We start from the raw sequence: 26,602 nt of genomic DNA on the forward strand, positions 1-26,602 counted from the left end.
TACATAAACCAGTAGTTGTAACTCTTCCATAGTTGTATTTTCATTTATTTTGTTGTGTATGATTGTGTTGATAGTTGTTATTGTTGTTTTGACTTGTGGGTTATTTGGTGGTCTATGCAAGAATGGTCTAATGTCTGTATTTGTGTCTTTGTATTCTATATATGTCAGCTGAAATTTTTCTTCTATATCTAACATGTGTGTCACTTCGTGTTCTATTTGTGCTTGTTCTGGTGGCTGTCTTAAGATTTCGTTTTCCTCCGATTGTTTAATTGACGCGTTTTGTTCTTTGTTTGTTTTCTCTGGGATGTTAGAGTCCATTACTGTATTTTCTTCTTCTTCTAATTGCACATTATTTTGTTCCAGTATTTATTGTACTTGTTGTTTGGTGTTTTCTAATTCTGACTGGGGTATCCTGTTATTTTTTATTATTACACGGATCTGATCAGCTAGTCGTTGTTCTGTTAAAAAATTTTAATTCCGGGTATCTGGTAATAAATGTTGTGTATACTAGTGATCTGTGTCCAGTTGTGTTGGTTCCTAGGTTTGTTGCTTGGTAATAACAGAACATGAGGTGTCGATTAACTTCATCTGACCATCTCATCCTCTGTCTTTGTTTTCCTTCTAGGGTGGTTGCAGGAATCATGTCCTGCAAAACACCTCTATTTGGATTTAAATCATTTTCCAGTTGGCTAGCAGTGTCGTTACCATTGTGGGCGGGCATAGGGTTCAAGCGTCGTCCCCGACCATGACGGCGCTTGTCCGAGGCTTCTTTAGTTCTGTCCTGAACCAAGTAATCACACTAAAAGGGGGTTAGCCCTATTAGTGGTTTGTTCTTTTCGTCGCCTTTTACGACTGGCAGAACATACCAGAGGCCTATTCTTTTCCCGGGCCTCCACAGGGTTATTATTATTGTTATTGTTATTGTTATTATTGTTATTGTTATTATTATTATTATTATTATTATTACGTTTGTCACTTTTGGGTGTCAGTTTGTTTCTAATAATTTCACAATGTTCTATGATATTTGTTACACTGTTATATTTTGATGTAAATTATTTTTTTATCCTAGTAGACTTGCTCAGGCAGACCAGTGAAGCTTTTCCATCACCTCTGGAGTACAGTGTCAGATTTTCTGGTCCCTCTTGGTTATTCAATTTAAGCGTCATCTTCCCTATAGTTAGTTTTAAAGGTTGTATTGTTTCACAAAATATGGTGTGAAACTGGAGATGATAATACACCTAAATAATTACAAAAATTACGTACGTTCTTACAGGGGAAAATGACTACCATATTCTTCAAATGACTCCACTTGTTTTACACAATCTTTTCATACTTTCATTTTTGTACATATATACCTCTAGTATGGTTATAATAGAAGGAAACATTCCACGAAGGAAAAATATACCTAAAAACAAAGATGATGTGACTTACCAAATGAAAGTGCTGGCAGGTCGACAGACACACAAACGAACACAAACATACACACAAAATTCAAGCTTTCGCAACAAACTGTTGCCTCATCAGGAAAGAGGGAAGGAGAGGGAAAGACGAAAGGATGTGGGTTTTAAGGGAGAGGGTAAGGAGTCATTCCAGTCCCGGGAGCGGAAAGACTTACCTTAAGGGGAAAAAAGGACGGGTATACACTCGCACACACACACATATCCATCCACACATATACAGACACAAGCAGACATATTTAAAGACAAAGAGTTTGGGCAGAGATGTCAGTCGAGGCAAAAGTGCAGAGGCAAAGATGTTGTTGAATGACAGGTGAGGTATGAGTGGCGGCAACTTGAAATTAGCGGAGATTGAGGCCTGGTGGATAACAGGAAGAGAGGATATATTGAAGAGCAAGTTCCCATCTCCGGAGTTCGGATAGGTTGGTGTTAGTAGGAAGTATCCAGATAACCCGGACGGTGTAACACTGCGCCAAGATGTGCTGGTCGTGCACCAAGGCATGTTTAGCCACAGGGTGATCCTCATTACCAACAAACACTGTCTGCCTGTGTCCATTCATGCGAATGGACAGTTTGTTGCTGGTCATTCCCACATAGAATGCATCACAGTGTAGGCAGGTCAGTTGGTAGATCACGTGGGTGCTTTCACACGTGGCTCTGCCTTTGATTGTGTACACCTTCTGGGTTACAGGACTGGAGTAGGTGGTGGTGGGAGGGTGCATGGGACAGGTTTTACACCGGGGGCGGTTACAAGGGTAGGAGCCAGAGGGTAGGGAAGGTGGTTTGGGGATTTCATAGGGATGAACCAAGAGGTTACGAAGGTTAGGTGGATGGCGGAAAGACACTCTTGGTGGAGTGGGGAGGATTTCATGAAGGATGGATCTCATTTTCAGGGCAGGATTTGAGGAAGTCGTATCCCTGCTGGAGAGCCACATTCAGAATCTGATCCAGTCCCGGAAAGTATCCTGTCACAAGTGGGGCACTTTTGTGGTTCTTCTGTGGGAGGTTCTGGGTTTGAGAGGATGAGGAAGTGGCTCTGGTTATTTGCTTCTGTACCAGGTCGGGAGGTAGTTGCGGGATGCGAAAGCTGTTGTCAGGTTGTTGGTGTAATGCTTCAGGGATTCCGGACTGGAGCAGATTCGTTTGCCACGAAGACCTAGGCTGTAGGGAAGGGACCGTTCGATGTGGAATGGGTGGCAGCTGTCGTAATGGAGGTACTGTTGCTTGTTGGTGGGTTTGATGTGGACGGACATGTGAAGCTGGCCATTGGACAGGTGAAGTTCAACATCAAGGAAAGTGGCATGGGATTTGGAGTAGGACCAGGTGAATCTGATGGAACCAAAGGAGTTGAGGTTGGAGAGGAAATTCTGGAGTTCTTCTTCACTGTGAGTCCAGATCATGAAGATGTCATCAATAAATCTGTACCAAACTTTGGGTTGGCAGGCCTGGGTAACCAAGAAGGCTTCCTCTAAGCGACTATTATTAACATGAAGCGAAAATAATAACTGTGCTAAATCACCACAAGTTGACATTAACATAGTGCATACGATTTAACAATGATGATGATAAACTATTAATGCAGTCTATAAGTACTGAATACATGCGTGCTCACCTGAGATGAGAGCGCCTGAGATTCTCTGACTATAGCTATATGGTGCAGGTGGCAGAGCTGGTGCTGCTCTCGCCATGCGAGGCAGTGCCTGGGGTGCCTCCTGGCGCATGACACCTTGTAGGATGTCATCCAAGAGCTCAAGCAATGAATCATCTGCATTCTCAGGTAGGATCAGTCCAACAGCTGCACCTGTTTGGTGAACAATGATATTGCGTATAATTTGCCAAAACTGCTACTGTATGGCAGCAGTTATTTTACACTGATTTAAACACAGCATGTAAACACAATAAAACTGCAAGTGAACAAAGGAAAATAGAAATGCTATAAATTTTAAAAATGTACACTGAAGTTGAAATCATTTTGGTCCAACACTGTAACAACTCATCAATTTCTTATGAATAAGTTAACTAGCCATTTATTTCTTCTAATAATAGTGATAACTGAAAAGACTATCAATTTCCCTATTTGTTTTTTTTCTATACCAGTCAAAATTTTCTGACATTTCATTCGTCCTACTGAGTATCGTATGATGCAGACCATGATATGACTGCAGCCAACCTCTCACCAAAAGGAGCAATTTTTGAGCTGAAGTGATGCACATAACTAATATAGTGAGTACTACAGAGCACTGTGTGTATCTCTGTCACCTTTTTTAAATCTGGCTTTAAGTAATTGGGAAAATAATTGCCACTGAGGAGCACATGCAAGCAGATCTATGGTTCTCCATTATGAGTCCTTGAATTCATGAATTTCTGGGAATACGGTATACCCCCTGATCCATATTATCTTTGGCTGCTTGTGTGTTTCTACAGAAGCTTATGATTTGCTGCAAGCTGGCATCTACTTAACACTACACAATTAAGCAGAATACTTATGCTCAGTCCAAACTTGAGTAATTAAAACCCAATACTGTAGAATTTTATCTGTGGCCAATAGTAATCTTTCACATAAATTATATAATCTGAAATTAGTATTCTTTCCTTCCAATGTGCATCCTTTAAATCATCCTAACTTTCATCTGCACACTATAAAGAGCATTCACTATTCTATTGATTTTATTTTACACAAATACACATTATAACACTTACCAGGAACATCAGAATGCAAGTCAGGTAGTATCAAAGCCCCGTATTGTGTACGAAAGCATGGCGAAACACCAGGTATTAATGGATAAATCCATGTGCCAAGCTGCAAGTAATAACTTGGCACCTCTCCTTCTGCATCTGCAACATAATTTTCCTTTGACTTCAGTTTTTAATCCAGTACATATAGGAATATTATTGAAAAGCAAATACATTACTCAATATAAAGCTGAAACAGTCATTATACCATTAGCCCTTTACTGCAGAAATATACAATCTGCCAGATTCCATTAGTGGCTAAGCTTGCATTTCGGTACGATAAGTTACTCAGTCTTATCACTGCTGGAGAAATGTTTCCAATGTAATGGTAGTTGAAGTTCACAAAACAGAAAGAGATTATTGGATGTCCTATCTGGAAAATAGGGCAAATGATGTATCATTTCACAACCAGCAACCTGCGTAAAAGACAGTTTTACAGGCAACAGGGAAAAGGGGGGAGGGGGGGGGGGGGGTGAGAGGAGCAATTCCTTGTAATGGAGAATTCAGACCTCACAAGCGAATTTTCTTTTGACAGAATTCAAATCCCTTTTGATAAACTTTTTCATCTACTCCATTTTATCTGACAGCACTGCTCTGACAGCAAACCTTCATAAAGACCTATTATGTTTTATAAAGTTTTGCTGTTTTGACACCACCCTTAGACAAAGCAGCAAAATCTCAGAAAATATTAACCATCAGCTCTCTGGACAGGGAACTCTCATTCCCTTTTACTTCTGTATTACTACAGTGAACGCAATAGTAATCTACTGCCACAAAATCATTGAAAATGTTGTTTTTAACATTCTGCATAATTTCCACCTGTCAGAAATAATGTGTCCATTGGACCACTATTTCTGTTGTCTATGATACTGATCATCAATTCTGAACTAATGCCAACCAAAGACAATTTTCTGAATAATGATGTGTACAATGGACAATACCAAAGTACTCTTTCTGGTTAACTGTTCTCACAGGGGCAATCATTATAGCACATCTGCTGTAGATTGGTACAACGAAAATATTTTTACTTATTCATACCTGTATATTGGTATATCGTTGTCTTACACCATCACCACTGTTTTACAATATCACTTGCAAATTTAAATACAAAATTTTATAAACCAAAATAACACAGCAAAAAGTCTCACTGTACGTATCCAACATTCATGTACTCCTTTTTCTCAACACTTCTTTTCAGTTTATGAACCACTTGCTTAACTGGGAAGTTTTTGCTAACGATATAGCACAAATTTATTCATTAGCACTCAACAACCAGATGTGAGTTTGCAATGCAATAACTGAGGAAGCATTTTCTAGTATATCTTAAGTCTTAATTGAAGGAAAACAAGTACAACACCACAAGCTTACTGGATGATAGCAGTTTCTTATTATTTTTGTTGTTGTAAAGGATTTTGGTTGAACATGGAATGAAAGTAAGAAAGTAGAGTTTGCTAGGGTTCTCTTACACTGAGGGAATCAAACAATTCACTCCAACGTCCGACACTTTCTTCCAATTCAAAAGTATCTGACAACATCAAGAAACATGAAAGCAGAAGCTCTGCTGCCTAGGAATGAATGAGTAACACAAATTCTGCAAAAGTAACTCCATCATAAGCATACCTTTCACATGTACAATCTGTAGTGATGCAGGGTCTGATGGAGATGTGACAGAACCATCAGGTGAGATAAAGTAAATTCTAACTCCATCCACTGTGAACAGTAGCTCCCCATGCATCTCATCACACAGCTTACTGCTATCAGGCTTTAACCTCTGCAGGGCTTTCCCCAAATCCTCATATGTCTGGATCTGAGATGGCTCTGGAACGGGTGAACTGGGTGCCGACATTGCCTCTTCATAAGAAGGTGGTGCCTGCTGAGATGATGCACTCCCTGCTGCACTGACCTGTGCATCACTAATCCGGTGCAAGACTTCTTTCCTTGATTAACAGAACAAAATTTGTCAAATCAAGAGTCTGCTTAAGTTGTGAAGATTCTATTTTACAAGCAACATGTGGAAAAAGCACTGTAAAATAGCTATTTGGTGCAAAAGTTAAATAAGAAAGCATATGTCCTCTGACCATACACACATTGCTTCAAAGAAGCAATAAAACCTGAAAAAGGGAAAGTCAAGGTCATAAATATTCTCCTTATTGAGGCAAGCACGGAACCTGACAGTAAAAATACAGAAATGTGAACCATCACAAAGAGAGAAGTTGGTGTTAAACTATCTGTAGTATTCCTGACATGACTCGTCAGAAGAGCTGTTACAAGCCTCATCAGTGTAAGTGACAGAAAGTACTGTGCAGTATTTCACAGGATTTTCTATTTTGTGTCTGGTATCCACTGTACGGTATTATTTAGTTTTATTCCTGGTCCACTTTGATTGCTGTATTTGATTTCCAATGCATATGGCAGTTATAAGTAGTATACATCTATGCACAATGGCACTTTATGTACAATTTGTGACAAAGGATGTTTGCTTGAAAAATGCATACATAAAAACACATTAACTAATAAATACAGTCAAGGTGAAAATATGTCTTAAAAAATATACATTGGAACCTAACATGGAAAAAAATGTAGAAAAGGTAAGGTCTCCAGTGGTCCCATCATTTTTCCCCTCTCAACACTGATGTTATTAGAATCCATACAACTCTCTTGTTGGGAAAGTGAGCTTAAATCTCATAAACCTTTACTTTCTATACATTAACAGTAGTAGTGATAAGGCGCAATATGTCACAATTGAACATTCACCACTAAAATGAAAGTATTTAAAACAACATTTCAGAAATGTGGTTGACTGACTACTGGTATAAGGAACAGTGAAGAGTCAGCATGTACAAAGGGCATTCAGAAAGTTTCGCAAAGTCCTCTCTAATTTTTTTTATTTTTTGCAGGAGGACAATGAAATTTTTTGTGAACATACTTGGAACATTTAGCTATATGTTGGTATTATAAAAGTATTTTCTTCTATTTACAGGTGAGCTATAATGAACTATGAAGTAGATGTCTGGTTGCAACAACGGTCGGTTATGGAGTTCCTCTTGAAGACCAGCGATGACTCTGTCACATCGATACACAGGAAGTTGCTCCCTGTTTATGGGGAGAACTCAGCAGATCACAGCAGTATCCAGTGGTGGTTGCAGAGGTTTAAAGAAGGTGATTTCTCTCTACTGGACAATCCATGATGCAGTAGACCATCGATGGCAGTGAGTAATGTGAATAAGGAGACCACTGATCAAATAATCCAAAATGACAGATGTGTGACGACACAACAGCTTGCTGAAATGACTTGTTTGTCATTGGGTAATGTGGTACCACTGGTACAGTCACTAGGGTACAGAAAAATCTATGCACGTTGGGTGCCTAGATTACTGACAAGAGAAATGAAAAGATGAGGAAGAATGAGTGCGAGGGTCTAATGAAGACCTTTACTGAAGATTGGAAACAGTGTTTTGATGGCATAATTACCCAGAATGAAACATGGTTGTTTTTGTCCGAACCTGAGAGCAAGACCCAATTCATGGAGGGGTGTCATCCAGGTTCCCCTCTGAAGGAGAAACAAAGACTTTCATGGACAGCAGGCCGAAAGGTGATGGCCTCCTCCTTCTGAGATCAGGGTGTGATGAAGCAGGCTGGGATAATTTTAATTTCCCTCTTATTTTGCCATCTGCCTCCTTAAATTCATTTCTTCACTTTGAACTATTTACCATTAGCATACGTGAATATAATCTGTATTTTCATAAAAGAAAAAGGTTGGCTCTCAGTTTCAAAGAATATAACACCAGATCAAATTTTGTGCTTAGTTTTACATACGTAATTGATTTTTCTAATTTATTTTGACTTTTCCTAGTTAGTATCTTTCAGTATAGGGTGAAATCAGTGATTGTTTCATAACTTAAATTCTATTGTTGACATATAAACAAATATAAATTCTGTAATAATTGTAAACATTTGGAAGAAGAAATGCTAGCAATCTTTAAGTATCTATTTGGCTCTATTTGAAAACATGTTAGCAAAATCAGCTCTTCATTAATTCCAAAGTAATTAGCAGTTTTGTCAAAAGTATTGTTTGCATAACTATATTTGTTAATTTCATGATTTAAACAAATAATTTGGCTTAACCCTAGTAGTAGAAGACACTGTTAAAAAGATGCAATTTGTCAATGTATTCACTTAATTTAATTGGCTTAACCCTAGTAGTAGAAGACACTGTTAAAAAGATGCAATTTGTCAATGTATTCACTTAATTTAATGAGTGAAGTTTCAATTGTAATTTCTGTAATTTACACTTCGAACAATGTGTAGTTTCAGCACCTATTATTGTGATGATATACAAGGGCCAGATTTTTGGTCATGAGACAGTCAGTCCACAGCCAAGTTTCTGACAAGTAACCTGTGCTGGTTAGAGCAATAACAATGATTCATATTAACTGTAGAATGAGTGTTAAACAATTAGGCCATGTGTCTGCTCCATATGTACCCGATTATTCTTCAAGAACTGTGAACTTTGTGGTTATGTTTTTACTCCTCGTAGATGTTTAACAAGAAACTATTGTAGCAGTATGTGGAGTTTCACCTGCTAGCTATTAATGAGGCTTATCAAAGGTTAAATAATAGTGCACTGACCACATAATTGTGTATTATTGGGGGCTTGTGAACAGTGAAATTAAAGTACTATGAAACACAACTGTGCACCTGTTGGCTACATAATTTGCGGTAGTCAGTGTCGGAATCCATAACCCATTTTTTCTGCCAGTGTAGCAATGTAGTACGTCAACACCAAGGACAACAAACGAAGAGAGAAATAAAGCAGGAGGAACTGCCACAGGTGTGGTGTCATTTTCATTGATGTTTTGGAACCTGGCTCCACAATTAACTGGGACCGGGCCTTTTTGTCATTGGACAAGCTGCGACATGCCATCAAGACCCACAGACCACGGCTTCAGGGTCAGATCATCAGACTACACCATGACAATGCCAAACCCCATACAGCCCTTGTGACACAGGAGAAAATTAGGACAATGGATTGGAAAATTGTTCCTCATCCTCCTTACAATCCGGACTTGGCTCAGTCTGATTTTTACCTTTTTAGTCGTCTGAAGGGCCACCTGCATGGTACAACATTTGATGGCGAGAAAGACCTTATTTCCTGTGTCAGGCAATGGTGTAAAAGTCAATCCCCCAGAATTTTACCAAAGTGCATGGAAAGAGCGTTGGGCCAGATGCGTAACAGCTGATGGGGGCTACATTGAGTAGGTTCAGTGTATAGCTAAATGTTCCAAGTATGTTCACAAAAAATTTCATTCTCCTCCAGCAAAAAATAAAATTAGAGAGGACTGTGCAAAACTTTTTCAATGCCCTTTGTACCACAAGTCATGATAAAGCTGCAACTGCTGTCTCACAATGAAGATGCATGATGTTTATCCATATCCATGTACATACAAAGACAGATGACAAAATCTTCCAAACAGTTTGTGATCCTAAATTGCTTGACTAATAAAAATACTTTCAAGTGTCACAACCATCATTTGTAATTTAGGTAGACTCTGAGTGACACATCACTTTACCAAAGCATACTGTGAGTATGTAAATAATTAAGAGTTGCAATTCTCTGTGGCAGGGAGAAAGGTAACCAGAGAGCACGACTGTTGTTCATGTTTAATTTATTACCTGGCCCGGTAGTGGACATAATCATTGTGGAAAATGTCAAATGTTGAGTGATCGCTGATAAACATGGAGATGCCATTTACTCATGAGACAGCATTATCAGAACCTGACAGAATTTGGAAGGGCCTCATTGTGGATCTCCATTTGGTCATCTGATCAAATAGTGCAATATCCAGATGACAGTAGCCCAATATTTGACTGCATGGGAATGTGAGGGCATATATATTCATGATAAAGGTTCCAGTTGACCACATCTGACCACCACAAAGTAGGATCACCAAACTGTGAAACCTGAGAAAAGTAATGGACTCACTGCAACATTTCGTATCACTCCACATCATTTGTCAGAGAAAAGCAGACAGCTCCATATGGAGTGATAGTGAGGCTAAAGCATGGACTGCTGGGGGTTTGCAGGTTTTGTTTTAGGGAGCACAAACAACTAAGGTCATAAGCACCCATGTCATAACCATACAAGAGTAAAAAGTGAAAGAAGTTAAAAGCGAGTATACATTAAGCCCAATCAATGGAAGGAAAGAGTGATAAAAACAAGGATTTCCTCTTGGAGAAAGGTCCACAAAATACGCCACAGAGACAGCAGAGGTCCCAAGCCAAAAATTAAATGTCCTTTGCCCACATTGCTACGATGTATAAAAGTAAAATGCAGTTGAGTGCCTCCACAGAGTTTACTAAAATGGCCCATAACTCAGACGCAAACATACAGTAGAACATGAGTGGTTAAAAAAAGGGCATTCAGTCAGGAAATGGTGAATTGTCAGAGGTTGACAACAATTAGCACAAAGTGGTGGGGGATCACTGCTTAACAAATGGTGATGGCTAAAATGACAGCGCCCAGTACACAACCTGGGTAAAATTATTTCCTCGCAGTGAGAGGGCCGAGAGGAGGTTGGCCAAACAGCTCGGAGGGGTTTAATCTCCAGAGCTTGTTCCTGTGAAGGAAGACCAGTGGTGATGCCAAAGTGACACCACCTGCTGACAGATGGCAACACACAGAGATCATCCCAAGGCTGACATAGGAGGACTGCAGCCTTGGCAGCAGCATCAACAGCCTCATTTCCCGACAGACCGATGTGATCAGTAACCCACATGAACATCACAGTGCACTAAGGGTTAAACTGTGTACAGCACACAGATGCTCTGTATGGCACTAGGAAAATTTGAGCAAATAACATAATTAAAAAGCCTGGGTTGCTGGATGTAATGGGTGGTCTGATAGAGGGTGAAGAGCTCTGCTATAAATACTGAGCAGCTGATACCAAAAATGGTCCGTGCCAATGACAAAGGCACACCCGACACCACAGTTAGTCTTAAGGCCATCAGTGTACATGAAGGTGTTATCGTCAAGTTGCACTGAAGGTCTAGAAACCTACAGTGATAGATCAAATCCAGATTAGTTTCCACGGGAAGTGAATGAGGTCCAAAATGAACATGGGTAGCCGCACAAAGCCAAGGCAGTGAAGGGTTCATACCCAATGGGAACATGGCAGGTAGTGTGGATTTAAGCTAGAGACTCTCAAAACCATGTTAGTGTAAAAGTTGCCAATGGCCAAATATTTTCATGATGGTGGATTGTATTAAGACAGCATAAGATGGACGGATGTACAGATTAATAAAAAAAAAAACACCCATAGTCTAGTTTCAAATGGGTAATGGATCGGTGGAGGGTGGTCTGATCTGCTCCCTAGGTAGTACCGCTGGTAACAAGTACGACAATGGGGAACAGGGAACAGCATGTGGCCAGGTAAGACACGTGGAAGGATCAAGAAAGTTTTCTGTCAAGCATGAGCACCAGGAATTTCATAGTTTCAACGAGTGGAAGAGCAACGTGTCTAAGATTTAAAGATAGTGGAAGAAAACCACAGTGCCATCAGAAATTCATAAAAATGGTTTTTTTAGTGGAAAAGCAAAAGCCATTGTCCTTGGAGAACTGCAATAGATCACAAAGCCATCGATAAAAAGGGAGCTGGAGCTGTCTGGTCAGAGAGAGGCCATATTAGGGTTAATGGCTATAGCAAAGAGGATGATGCTGAGGACGGAGCCTTGATGCACCCTATTCTCCCAGAAAAAGGTGTCCGACAAGACCATACCCACATGTACCATAAAAACTCTGTCTTTTAAAAATTCCCAAAGGAAAAGGGGCAGGCGGTCTCAGAAGCACAATGTATATAGAGTACAGAGGATAACAGTCCTCCAGCAGGTGTTGTAGCCATTCTCTGAATCAAAAAACAGCCACAGTCTGGTATTTCCACATAAAACCATTCATGACATGTGTTGACAAAGTAACGAGATGATCAACTGAGAACAGCATGCTCAAAATCCACATTGTGCACTTGTTAGTAGAGTGCAAGACTTGAGGCACCACATCAGTTGGCCAGGTATCATATGTTCCATCATCTTGCAAACACAGCTGGTGAGAGAAATGGGGCGGTAGCTAGAATGAAGGTGTTTGTCCTTACCATGTTTAGATATGGATAGTCATACCAGCATCTGGGAAACATGCCATCTGACTAAATACAGTTGTACATATGAAGTAGAAAGTGGTTGCCCGCAAGAGAAAGGTGCTGCAACATCTGTAGGTGTCCTTCCCTAGGGCAGAAGTTCAGGATGAAGTGCATGCATGGTCTACCTCCCTCATAGTAAGAGTGGCTTTGTAGCATTCACAATTCTGAAAGGAGAAGGGTATCACCCAAGCCTCCTCAACATGTTTCTGAAAGAGGAAGGAGGGTTGATAGTGGGTAGGGCTCAAAATTTTCACAAAATAGCAGCCTAAGGAGTTGGAGATAGCAATAGGGCCACAATGACATCATCTGCTATGGTCAGGCTGGAAATCAGGGAATAACCTTGGTCTCAATGAGCTGAAGGAAGTTTCTCCAGACAACAGGAAAGAGGGAGTGAAACTGTTAAAAAAACTAGTAAATGAAATCCAGCTACCATTTTTGCTATCCTGAAGAATGTGACGACACAGCACATGCAACTGTTTATAATGAATACAGTTCACCATCGTAGGATGACTGGTAAAAACACGGAGAGCATGTCTATATACTCTAATCGCATTGTGGCATACCTCAGTCTACCAGGAGACCGGAACATGGCACGGTAAAGAGGAAGTATGAGGTACGGAATGTTCTGTGGGAGTAACGATAATGTTTGTAATGTACACTACCTGGTCATCGGAACAGGGGATATGTTGTTTGTCGAAGGTTGCCAGGGAGGAGTAAAGCCTCCAGTCGGCCTTAGAAAGCTGCCAATTGGGTTTATAAGTACATCTACATCTACATCTACATTTATACTCCGCAAGCCACCCAACGGTGTGTGGTGGGGTAGGAGTCGGCACATGGATAAAACTTGGGAAATGGTTGGTCGAGTACATGTCAGAGAGAAAGAACTATCTGAGATGATGGGCAAGCTGGGCAGTGCAGAATGAGAGGTCCAAATTAGAATAGGTGTCTGTGGAGTCTGAAAGGAACATGAGTGCTCCAGAGTTAAGGCAGATGAGGCTGAGTTGATTGAGGTCAGCCAAGACAGCACCTCTCGGACAGGTTCTTTAAGATCCCCAAAGAGGATGGTGCACTTTAAAGTCACTAAGCAGTGAAAAGGAATGAGGGAGTTGACCAATAAATTAGGGGAAGTCTGTCATGGTGACAACAAATGACAGAGGAGTTTGGACATTACACAGGGAAAAGGTGTAGCGAGGAAGGAAAATATGGACTGCAACAACTTGCAGTCGGGTGCTCAGTGAGATGGTTTGGTTATGGATATCATCCCAAATGAGCAACACGACTCCTCCATGAGATGGAATGCCATATTCAGAAGGAGGTCAAGGTGGAACAGGAGGAAACACAGGAGGTGAAAGTGGCAGCAAAGAACCAGATGATGTGATTCCAAGAGCAGCTGTAATTCCTCCTTGTGGACCTAATGCCGTGAACATTCCATTGGAGAAGGGTAATAATGGGGAATAATGGAGAATGGGGAGAAGGGAAGAAAGGAAGGCTAGTCACCTTGGTGGCTGCAAAGTGCCAGGCTTTAAAGACTCACTGCTACAGGGCAGAGAAGCTGGAGGAGCCTGGTCCATGAAATCTACAGAGGCATCAGCATTCTTCCTGGGTTGGCCTGTGGATTCCAGAGCAGAAAAACAATAGGCGGTGTGCACCAGTCAAATGGAGGTCAGCTGGGTGAGGGTATCACATGGTGAAACCGTTGAAGAGGCTCTCCAAGCCAGGGAAGGAAAAGACCGTTTGCCTTTATTTGATTTGTTAGAGCCTTTATCGTAGCAGGTGAAGACTCAGACAGCTGTTGGCTGGAGGGGCATAACAAGTCTTTGCAGGAGTATTCCTTTTGCCCTTCTGGCCTACCAGCAGTGTAGCAGGTGATTTCAATGCTGGGGTGAAAATTTGGTGGCTTTTTGCACAGCTGTAGGAGGAGGAGATGGGGATGCTACCATGGCATTAGACAATTTTACAACTGCAGTGCTGAACTGGACGTCACAAGACTGTGTGGCCATGTCCTTCATGGACCGACAAGGCATAGCAAGAATGGTACTAAAGTGCCAGATGGTAAAATGAGGGCTTTCGACTATCCAACAACTTGTGAGTTCTATTTTGTAATCACTGAAATATCATTACATACTCTCTCAGTCTGTGAAGTTTTGTTTCCTCCTCCAACTCTGGGTGCTTCACATTTTTTTTGCAGGCAGTATAGAAGCCAGATTCATGGATAATTGTAGGGATGGTCTCCTATGACATCTGTTATCTGGGAGAATGGTACAATTATCTCCTTACCTGCAACGGGCAAAGGGTATCCTGGGTGCTTTTGTCTGACTTGTGCATGTGGTACAAATGCTGAATGGTTGGCGTAGCATTTGAGGAATCAGATGAGATGAACAATCAAGCCAGATGACGTTCCATTCAGTCCATTGCCCTCAACACTGAGCAAAATATGACATTAAATATAGCAACTGATACACTCTGATACACTCTGATAACACAGTTGGTGAAAACAACTGGGCAGTTGATTGTTTACCACATAATTAAAAAATTTTGAAATCAACCAGTCATCATAATAACATGTTTGGTGTATTTACATTTATTAGTCTATGGGATAATTTTCTGGGGAAACTTATCACTTACAAATATAGTATCCATCGCTGTCCATTCAAGAAGAATAGTACTGTCCACAGCTACAACACTTGAAGAAAAAAATATCATTATTCACTATTAATGCTGTCAAGTCTCACAAAAGGTAAATCAAAATGCAGCCGCAAAGTAACAAGTTGTTGTTGAAGTCATCAATCCAAAGACTGATGTGATGCAGCCCTCCAAACTCATCTGTTTCATGCAAGTCTTTACAACCTACACCCATTTAAACCTTCTTACTGGATTCAGTCCTCCCTCTACAATTGTTGTTATTGAAGTCATCAATCCAAAGACTGGTGTCATACAGCCCTCCAAACTCATGTGTTTCATGCAAGTCTTTACAACCTACATCTATTTAAGCCTTCTTACTGGATCCAGTCCTCCCTCGACAATTGTTATCAATCACACTTTAGTCTAGTACCAGCTCATCTGTCCCTTGATGCCCGAGGTCCTACCAACCAATCAGTTACTTGATCTATCCATCAAATCTTCAGCACTAGATTTGAAAAGGTTCTGCTCCCTTCTTGTCTGAACAGTTTATAATTCATAGTTCACTTCCACATAAGCCTACATTCTGAACAAATACTTTCAAGGAACTTTCTTACAGTTAAATTTATACTCAATATTAACATTTTACTCTTTTTCAAGAAAGAGTTTCTTTAATTCTGCCATCATCAGTTATTTTCCTGCCAAATAGCAAAACTTTTCTACTTGCATCAACTCAGTTTCTGACAGAATTCCCTAAGCAGTACTGGATTTAATTCAACTAGATCTATAGACTGTCACCGTGGTCTAGGGACACCGTGTTTGGCTAATAATCAAAATGTCCTGGTTCCCAGGTTTGATTCTAGCCATTGCTTAAATCATGAATAAAAGTCAACAGCAATGGCAACCGAAGACTCCCAGTATAAGTAGTCAACCTTGTTCTGACAATGGACAGAGGACAGAAGGAGGTTCAGAGTACCCTCTTGCCCTCAGGGTGGGAAACTGTGCCTAAAAGGCAGAAGAATCAGAAATGATCAATAGTATGAGGATGCAAGAGGCAATGAAAACCACTATATTAAAGATACATAATGCATGTGGCCTGTAATTGAAAAGTGTCATGGAGATCTCTCTGTTGGCAAAAGATTCTGGATTAGTCCCCATTTGGATATCTGGGAGGTTGCCATGAGAAAAAAATTGAGCAACCAATGCAAGAATAACATTCTTCATGTCAGAAGTCTGAATGTGTTAGGGAAGCTAGAAAATCTGAAGAGAGATGTACAAAAGCTCAGTTTAGATACAGCAATTAAAAAATGGGTCAATAAAGAAATATTTCAAGTGACCAACAAAAGAAGGGAGCACATAAATGCTTAGGAAAAGGCAGGACTATATCAATACAAGTCACCTATAAATGAAACAGATAGGAAGTACATGGACAACAGGGCAAAATGGTTGCAAGTAAAATGTGAAGAAATTGAAAAAGATATGGTCATCCGATGGACTGAATCATGACATAGAAAAATCATGACAACCTTTAGTCAAACTAAAAGCTAGGGCATCAACATTAACAGTGCACAGGGGAATTTCGCTGTTAAACATACAGAAATAAAAGGATAGTTGGAAAGAGTATACTGAAGGCCTCTACGAGGGGGAGAACTTGTCTGATGATATGATATGATATGATATGATATGATATGGAAGACATAGAGTCAGAGTTTACAGAGCTTTGGAAGACCTGTGGTCAAATAAGGCAGAAGGCACAGATAATGTTGTGTATTCAGGGCTACCCCCTGCATATTTCGGCCACTGCAGTAACATGTATGCTTCATGAGCAAGATATGGCCCCTGCCTCAACATGGAGGTTGTTTGTAAGTAAGTGTCATGGTACAGTGTACAGTCACACTGGCAACAGCCGCCACAGCCTCCAGGGACGCTAACCTCACTGACAGGCAGCAGCCTGTCGCGGCAGAGAGAACTGTAGGCAGGGCACTACTTCTATATGAAGCTATGTCACCTGCACTCACAGCACCACATGGGTATCCTCCTGTAGCAAATTATTTAGGCTGCCGCTGGACCAAGCTGGAGCAGTTAAGTCTCAGGGCTTCACACCACCTACACTAGCAGCTCACCATACCAAGTCATCGCCCTTGCTGTGAGCACCTGTCACCAACACTATGCAGGACTGCTGTTTGCTGCTTCCAAGTGGCATGCCACACCACATGTCATCGTACCGGTAGCTTATGTCATCCAAGACTTTGCCTCCCACATTTGCCAATGCCCAACATACCAAAAATATCATAATCTAATGGACATACATAAGAGTGCCAGGTTGGATCCTCATGATCCGGAGCCTACCATGACCTGTGGACTTCTTCATGCAGGTGCATCTCACACAATACCCAGGAGAAACAGTTCTGTTTGTACTTCAGCTGTGTGGACATTCATCCAGGGACATTGTATTGTGTATTGATAATAAAAAGTTATTACAAAGATTCTCTCACTCCTTAGTATGAGGTTACTTCAACAGTGACGAGGTTAAGTGTTCTGTGAGGTCTTTCATTGTTCTTCTCCAGTCTGCCATGATTCATTTGCAATGAGTCTCTTTCACGCTTGTGTTACTAGTGCACCATTTTGACTCTGTCTCTCCCCCCCCCCCCCCCCCCCCCCCTCATCTTCCTTATGCTTCAATGGTGATGAGGTAAAACGTTTCGTATTTCAGCACTCTTAAAGTCTGTTTTAGTGCTTCTGCTGTGTATTGGTTCATTTAGCTGAACAAGTTTCACTTCAAGTTTGTTAATATGGTTTTTCAACTGCTAGGTTTTGGGCTGGGTTGTTTTGGTGGGACAGTGTTTTCACACTTCTTGCATTGTCACACAGTCAGAGGGCAGTTGGTGCTCATTGCACTCCACAATTCTAATTACAGGGCAAGTTTCTCAGTCTATGCAAGTCAGAGGAACAAGTTTCTTCGTCACTGTCTTAATTTCCTATGTACTGTAGTTCAGGTTTTCCATTCACACGTTCTACAAGTGCGAATTCTCTTAGTTGACAATATTGGTCTGTATTATTTCCAGTGGTTCTTTCATGAATTTTTCGTACTCCTGTGACAGCTCACATTCCAGGACTGGCAGTGTATTTTCATGTAAGGTTTGTGTGTCATTTTTTCTTATCATGTCTGTCCCTCCGTCCAAGTGGTCTGTCTCGACTCATTCAGTTATAGGAGCAGTAAATTCAGAAACTGCTGCAGGGTGTAACTCAGCTCACTTAGGTTTCGGCTACTACAGCTGCATCTACATCTGCATCGACTTTTCGTGTGTTTAATGATCTGAAAGATTGGTCGTTGTACCATCAGCAGTTGGAGTGGCATTTTATGGCCTACAGCATTAAGGTATGTAACACAGTGTTCATTTTATTGCTAGGATGGGAGCAGTAATTGTTCGTTTGTGTTGTTAGGTTTTTCTGGGCTATGACATGTTAGTGAAACAGATGTACACTTATGTTATGATTGTCACCTCCAGCCAAGCAGAGTGTGTGCCACATTGTTAGTCAATGTCAGACAGTCTTCCCCACAGTGTTCAAGTGAGCTTGTTCATGAACAGTGTCCAGAAGTTGTGTGTGGGGCAAGCTGGGCCTACTTCAGTCAAGTTGTTCGCAAAGCCGTTGTACGTGTGGCCCTCAGTTTTGTGTTCACAGAGGTCTATAGTGGTAGTACCATCCTCTCGCCATAGCCCTTACCTGTGACACCATCATACATCAACTCCCTTGTTGTTGGCATCAGTCCTGTTAGTGCCAGCCCTGTCATGACCGGCCCTCCCATCGGTGCTGCCCTCATGTGACTGACTCTCCTCTCAGTGTCACTCCTTTTGGTGACAGTCCTGACATGGCTGGCCCTCTTGGCGTCGCCAGGCCTGTCAGCAATCTCCTCAGCCCTGTCATCAGCCCAAACATCACCAGCTCTGTGACAGATGGCCCTCTAGTCATCACCAAGCCTGTCAGTATTGACTTCGGTACATTTGTCAGGCCTGTCAAAGCCAGCCATGTCTCGACTGGCCCTCCAGTAATCACTCAGCCTGTCAGCGATGCCAATCCAGGTGTCAGTCCACGTGTTGCCATCCCTGTGCTGGCCAGCCCTCTTGTCATCACCCACCCTGTTGATGATGCAAAAAGGCTTCTAAATCAGTTTGGTCATCACCAGCTGTTCTGGTCAGTCCACCTGTTATCACCCATGTCGACAACAACGCCATTCCTGTTTTCGTCAGCCCTGTTACGACCAACCCTCCTGGTGTTGTCAGCCTTGTTGACATCAATCCTAGCTGTCGGGTCAGTGTATCTGTTGCTGGCCCTGTCATGGCTGACCCCCTTGCCGCAGCCACCACCATCCCTGCAGTCAGCCCATTGTTCCCGCTGCCACTGACCACTACAGGGATCACTCTTCTTGTTGCTACCAGCCCAGCACTGTTCCCACTGGCACCCACAATCCAGTCGTGTGTTCTTCCAAGCTTTGGGCTACCTTCACAGAAATTTTGCTTAAGCTCTGCCTATTCCAAGTCGGCCCCACCGTTGCATGCGTAAGCTGGTTGCCTTAAGAGTGCATGGAATATTTGTTTTACTGGGGTCAATTTCCTGTGTTGTTTAGTAGTTTGTTTCAGTATCTTCATGTGCCTGAGCTTTTGGAAGCTGTTATGCAATGCTTAAGTGATTTTTCTGTTCTCAAATATAAGGCGTGATAGTCTTACACCCTCGGCTCAGCATCCATGTTCATTGTATATTTAATTCTTATTCAAGTGTTCATGCCATGTCTGGGTTCTTTTTATCCATTGTGTTATGGTTCTGTTCAATGCTAGTAGACTGCAAGGTTGTGTCACTGTGCTTAGCAATGCACTGGTCAGTTTCCAGGCAGATGCTTACACACTGACTGACTCTGCTGTTGTTTTATTCCAGCTGTTTGGACAGTCTGCACTGGTGGCTGTGTTCGACCTACTCCCTTGGATGTAGCACTTCTTTGAGATGGTTGTACCATCTCTTTTTAAGGGGGGAGGGGCATGGTGTACGCAGGATTGCCCCTGCATATTTTGGCTGCCACAGTAATGTGTAGTATGCTACGCTTGCCAGCTATTGTTCCTGCCTTACCACAAAGATTGTTTATAAATAGTGTCATGGTTCTGCATAAAATCAAGCCACCAGTAGCTGTCACAGCATCAGGGGTGCCAACCTTGCTGACAGGCAGTGTGCCTGTCGCAGCACAGAGGACTGTAGGCAGAGCACTACTTTTCTACACTGCGTCACTTGCCCTCATAGCGCCATGTGGTCATCGTTCTGTGGAAGATTATTTACACTGCCGCCAGACCATGCTGGAGCAGTTACATCCCAGGGCTTCACATTAGCCACGGTAGCAGCTCATCATACAGTGTCATTTCCCTCAGTGTGAGCACCTGTCGCTAACACAGGGAAGACCACTGTCTGCCACTTCCAGTGGCCATGACATGCTGCACATCATCCCACCAGCAGCTATAGTCATCCAAGCCATCATCTCCCACAACTGTCGACACCCATATTCTGGAAGTATCATCATCTCAACGACTTACTCCAAGTGCCAGGTTGGATCCTAATGTCAATCAACCTCTGCTCCTTCTGTTCCACCACCCACAATGACTCGTGGACTTCATTGTGTATGCACATGTCATGCAACATCTGAGAGAGGTAGTTCTGTTTGTACTTCAACTGTGTAGATTTTCATCTAGAGACATTGTATTTTACTTCTGTTTTCTATACCATTACAAACAGTTATTATGACGTGTCTTTCATCCCTACACAGTACAAGGATACTTCAGAAACATTTTTTCAAAAATTCTAAAGTGAGTGGGGAAGTGATAATTGAACAACTATTCAGCTTGGTATGTAGAATCTATGAGATTAGAGACTTACGATGAGACTTTCGGAAAAATATCATCCACACAATCCTGAAAATAGCAAGGGCAGATCAGATGAGTGTGAGAATTGTAGCACAATCCGTTTAACAGTTTCCGCATTCAAGTTACTGACAACAATAATATGTAGAAGAATGGCAAAGAAAACTGAAGATCTGTTAGATGATGAGCAGTTTGGCTTTCAGAAAGGTAAATGCAGCGGAGAGTCAGTTCTGGTGGCACTTGAGAAGGAAAATAAGACTTAAAAAGAATGAAAACACTTTCATGAGATTTTTTGAAAATTCTGGGAAAAGTTGGTATAAGCTATAAAGAAGGATGAGTAACGCAAAAAATGCACAAGAACCACAACAGAACAATAAGAATGGAAGACCAAGAATGAAGGGCTCAGATTAAAAAGGATATCAGAAAGGATGCAGTCTTTTGTCCCTACTGTCCAATCAGTACATCAAAGAACCAACGACAGAAATAGAAGAGTGGATTAAAATTCAAGGTGAAAAGATATCAATGATAAGATTTCCAGATGATATTGCTATCTTCAGCGAATGTGAAAAAGAGTTATAGGACCTGCTGCAGTCTAACTAACATGGGATATGGTAGGTGGGTAAACCACAGAAAGACAAAAATAATTAGGAGCAGCAGAAATGAGATTAATGATGCATGTAACATTAAAACTGGTGATCATGAAGTAGATTAGGTTAAGGAATTCTACTAGCCTGGAAGAAAATTAACACATGACAGGCGAAGCAAGGTGGGGATAGAAAACACACTAGCACAGGCAAAGAGGGAATTCCTGGTAAAAAGAAGTCTACTAGTATCAAACACAGGCCTTAATTAGAGGAAGAAATTTCTGAGAATGTATACTTTGTGTACAGCATTGTGTGGCAGAGAATCATGGACTGTGGGAAAATTGGAAGAAAGGAAAATCACATTATTCGAGATGTGGTGCTATTGAAGGATGTTGAAAATTAGGTGGACTGGTAAGGTAAGGAATGAGGAGGGTCTCTGCAGAAATGACAAGGAAAGAAATATGTAGAAAACACTGACAAAAAGAAAGGACAGGATCATAAGGCATGCATTAATCCCAAACAGTTTGGTTGTGTGGGGGCAATACCTGAATAGTCGCACAAGTTGGTGTGGACAACCGCATTAAATTCCATGAGGCAACAATGAAGTTTTAAGCGCTTATGAAGCCAGAAGGAGATGCTACCAAATTGGCAGTGGTAGGTCACCAGCCTTTGCACATCGACTTTTAACTGGACTGGTCCGAAAGGCTCCACTCAATGTCCCAGTGTCCTTATGGTGGACAGTGTACATCTTGAGGTAGGAAATATGTGCTGATCCATAAATGATGCTGTTGCAATGCAATGGTGATCTGACAAGTGGTGCCCTATAAAACTGCAGGAGGTGGGACAGGTCAGTTCCCCACGCCTTTCTGCCGAGGCATTTCAAAATATTTAGTGATTTGAAGCCCTCTGTTTGCACGAACCAGGTTAATTTAGAGTCAAATAGCAGGCCCAAAAAGTGCACACTGACATTAAAATTTAAAACAGTGTCCCCTATTGTAAGCTCCACTGGGTGACAACTAAGATGAGCATGGGTAAAGTTGATGCAAGCAGTCTTCTCAAGTGAGAACCAAAACCAGTTTTATTGAAGAACTTTTAACTGAGATTCTGACTTCAAAGGAGATGCCACTGATAGCGACTGCGAACAGTGTGCACTGAATACACTGCCTTGGAGGACCAAATTCTCCTGAACAAAGCAATCAGACAAGGAATCATCAACACAATGGTGAAAGCATGTGTCCTTGAGAAAGGAGTGAATAAGAAACACAAGATGTCTATGCAGTCCCCATTCATGAAATTGATGAAAGATGTGCTACCTCCAAGTGGCATCTTATGCTTATTCAAGATCAAAATACACACCAAGTAAATGGCTGAAGCTATGAAAGACTCCTATATCACCATCTCCAGTACAATTAAGTTGTCAAGTGTGGAACAGCAGCACATGAAACTACACTGGAATTGGTATGGGTGACCCCATGATTTGAGGAGCCAGAGGTGGTGGCATTTGACCATATGCTTGAAAGTCTTAACCAAATAGCTGATAAGAGTTACACCCCAGACACTATTAGGGCTGGCACGATGTTGCCCGATTTCCATAAGGGAATTAATATTGCTTCTTCCACAAAATAGGATACTGTCCATCAAATCAGATCTGATTGAAACAAGACAGGAGCTTGTCTTGGACACCAGGACACAGATGACAGAGCATAGCATAAAGAATTTGATCCAATCCTGGAGCAGCATCTCTGACTGCAGACAGAACTGATTCCAATTCCCACAGCGAGAATGGAAGATCATATTTATTTAGCTTATGGCATTACATATGAACAGCAACTAACAATTGTGGATTACATAATTTTACAAAAATATATTAATTTCATAATTTACAATTTAAAAAATAAGTCTATAAATTAATATCTAATTTGTTGAGCCATTCAAGGGCTGCCTTTGTCGCTTCAAAGAAATCTTCCAACTTCCCATGGTAGGCTCTTCTGCTACAGCTTGTTACATTGTGATGCATCATCTGGTGTTCATTTCCACAGCCACATTGAGAAGACAAAGCCTTTCACCATCAGTAGAGGTTTTCAGCACAGATGCCGTGGCCTGTGTGGATCTGATTAATTTTTTTCTGAGCATGTCACGTTAATTCCATACTGGCTGGTCTTGTGTCAGGTCTTTGGAGGGTCTGATGTTCCTCATGGGCAACAGTGTTCCACATTTCTGTCTACTTGATGCTGAAAGTAGCTGCCTGTAGCGATTCTGCCAATAGGACAGGTGATTGCCTAGATTTTAATCAGTTCATTTGGAGTGCAGGAACATCAGAGTGCATTGGAAGATTGGGGATTTTGAGTAATTTTTGGTATTCCCTGAGGAGAAGGTTCTGTCTCTGAGGTCTGGTGGCGCAATGTTGCTTAGAGGTGGTAACCAGTACAGAGTAGTAGATTTGATGCAGCCTGTTATTGTCCTCATTGCTGCATTTAACTCTATGTCAATTTCTCTCAAATTTGTGCTATTAAACCACACTGTGGCACAGTATTCGGTAGCAGAATAGACTAGCCCTAAGACAGCCCATCGCAGTGTCGTCATAGCTCTTGCGCCCCATGATGTACCATTCAGCTTCTGTATGTTATTGCGTGATCTCAGCTTTGCTGTGGTGTTTCCTACGTGCTTCCTGTAGGAGAGGGTTCTATAAAGAGTCACTCCTAGATATTTTGGAAAGTCTTGGTGGTGAAGGACCTAACCGTTAAAGGTGACATTCAACTTCGCTCATTGGCCAGTCTGTTGTTAAGGTGAAAGCAGCTGACTTCAGTCTTCGTTGGATTTGGTGTCAGTCTCCACTTTTTGAAGTATTCATCTATTGCGCTTAGATTTGCGGATAGGATCTCACCAGCTTCAAAAGTTCTCTGTTGGGTGGCCAAGACCAGATCGTCTGCATAGATGAACTTCCTTGACTCTGTTTCAGGATGGTCAGATGTATACAAGTTGAACAGGACTGGTGCCAAAACTAAGCCCTGAGGGAGACCATTATCAAGTTTCTTCTGTCTGCTTAATTGGCTACCAAGGACTACTTGGTAGTATCTCTCAGATAACATGTTTATGAGCCTGATTGTGGTTTGCCAGTGTATAACACTGGCGGGTTTGTACAAGAGTCCTTGTCTCCATACTGTATCATAGGCAGCTGTAGGACCAATAAAAACCACTGATGTTTTAAGGATGTTTTAAGGTGAAGTTGTAATCCAGCTTCTGCGTGTGTAGTTAAGCTGAGCACTTAGTCTGCACAGCTTCTGTTATGTCTGAATCCTGTCTGTTTGATGGGAATAACTTCATGGATCCTTGGACCGATTTGATTGAGGATGACTCTTTCCAAAAGCTTGTAGGAGCAGCTCAGGAGGGTGATTGGGTGATAGTTAGCAGCTTTGTTCTCTGGTTTACCTAGCTTCAGTACAGCTATGATTTTTGTTCTTTTGAAGGCTTTTGGAATGCTCCCTGATAGCATAATATTGGTGAAGAAACTTGCAAACCAGCTAAGAGTCCTGTTTCCACAATTGATGATGAACTCTGGGTGTATCCCATCAAATCCTGGAGCTTTGCCTTTTTTTCCATTTCTTTTATTGCTGCAGTGATCTCTTATTGCTGCAGTGATCTCATCTACAATGAAGTCTCTGGAGTACTCTGATTTGTTGGGTGCCTTCTGCTTCAGGTTTCTGAGTTTTTTCTTAACCATTCTTGTGTGTGGATTATGCGGGGGTGCTTTGGAGAGAGAACTTATTCTATTCGCAATCTGGTCTGGTGTTACTTCAGTATCTTTTTCAGGTGAATGGTCGACTTCCTCCCAGTTTTCTAAAGGCGCTCCATGCCTCTCTGCTTGACCTCTTAAAATCCAGACTTTTGGTTTTTGGTCCCAGCATTCTTTATGAGCTTTATTGGGGTGTTTTGGGAAGATCATAGACTTCTCATTACACAAGAAGAAGCTGAGCCTCCTCGTCCATATAGTCCTATGCAAAATTTGTAACTCAGGAGTTTATCTGGATGATGCAGTTACAGTAAAGCAATATTCAGCTAAAGACTGTGCCATTTACTTAGGCGCATCCACTAAGACTCCATTTCTCAAGAGAGCCAACAAGACTTCATTTCTCAAGAGCCATAAGAGAGGCACACTGTCCTTGCCTGAAATCCGCCTTGTTGAGCCCCAAACTCATGCAGTGGAAGTGGACTGATTAATGGAAGTCTCAAATTTCTTCCAGGAGTTCCTCTTCTGTTCTTTTATTGCTTGCCTCAAATGTGCTCATGTAGACCTGAAGAAATGAAGATTTTCTGTAGTTGGGTGGTGTTTGAATTGCCACAAACCTATGTGACTGGCTCTGATTGCCACATGACATTCTTCATTCCACCAAGGAACAAGCCATCATCTGAGGTGGTTGCTAGACTGAGGAATGGAATCGGCGGCATCTAGTTAGATCACAAAGGTGACATGGTCCACCATCTCCTAAGCACAAACCTACTGTTTGAAGGCAGCCTGCTGACTGTATCACAACCAACCTGCCCTTTGAAGTATCCATCATTGCGGTCTCTAACTGACCACCATCTGAATCAGCAGATGGATCCACACCAGAAAGTGGTCACTGGAATGCAAATCTGTGACCACTCTCCATTGAACTGAGTCTAGAATGGCTGGTGAGAAAAATGGTAAAGGGATGAAGATGAAAAATTATCATTTGACTAGAGTTAAACATGGAGTTCTCTCTAAATGGATACTCAATAATTCAACCCCTGGAGCAGGTGGTAGCCAAGCTCCACAATACATTGTGTGCACTGAAGTCATACCTGAGGAGTAATGAGGGGAGAAGTGCCCGGAAGTGCTCTGTCAGTGAATTTGCATCCAACGGATTGTGAGGTGGAAGATAAAAGAACACACATCGTTCTTAAATTGTATGAGACCTTAACCCTCAAACAGCTTGTATGGCCATGGTATGACAGACAGGAGAGAAGTAGCATCCATCTTTGAAAGAAACAGCCACCCCACTTTTAGTCTTGTCACTCGTCAGATTATTCTTCGTGTAGGAATAGTAGCCCTGTAACACAGGTGTGTTGGTGACTCTAAAATGAGTTTCTTGTAAGCTGAA

General features: G+C 41.7%; 1 protein-coding gene across 1 annotated transcript in view; it reads right to left on the reverse strand.

Moving 5' to 3' along the window:
- LOC126174941 (protein spartin) overlaps window positions 1–26,602 on the reverse strand; it is a 130,699-nt gene that overhangs the window by 79,386 nt on the left and 24,711 nt on the right. Inside the window, exons 3-5 of the mRNA XM_049921398.1 lie at window positions 5,811–6,127; window positions 4,158–4,292; window positions 3,070–3,258 (exon numbers count right to left, since the gene is read on the reverse strand). Of these exons, the coding sequence (XP_049777355.1) occupies window positions 3,070–3,258; window positions 4,158–4,292; window positions 5,811–6,127 (641 nt within the window). The remainder of the gene's footprint in view (window positions 1–3,069; window positions 3,259–4,157; window positions 4,293–5,810; window positions 6,128–26,602) is intronic.

The sequence above is a fragment of the Schistocerca cancellata genome, chromosome 3, assembly GCF_023864275.1.
Source record: "Schistocerca cancellata isolate TAMUIC-IGC-003103 chromosome 3, iqSchCanc2.1, whole genome shotgun sequence".
Classification (NCBI taxonomy): Eukaryota; Metazoa; Arthropoda; class Insecta; order Orthoptera; family Acrididae; genus Schistocerca; species Schistocerca cancellata.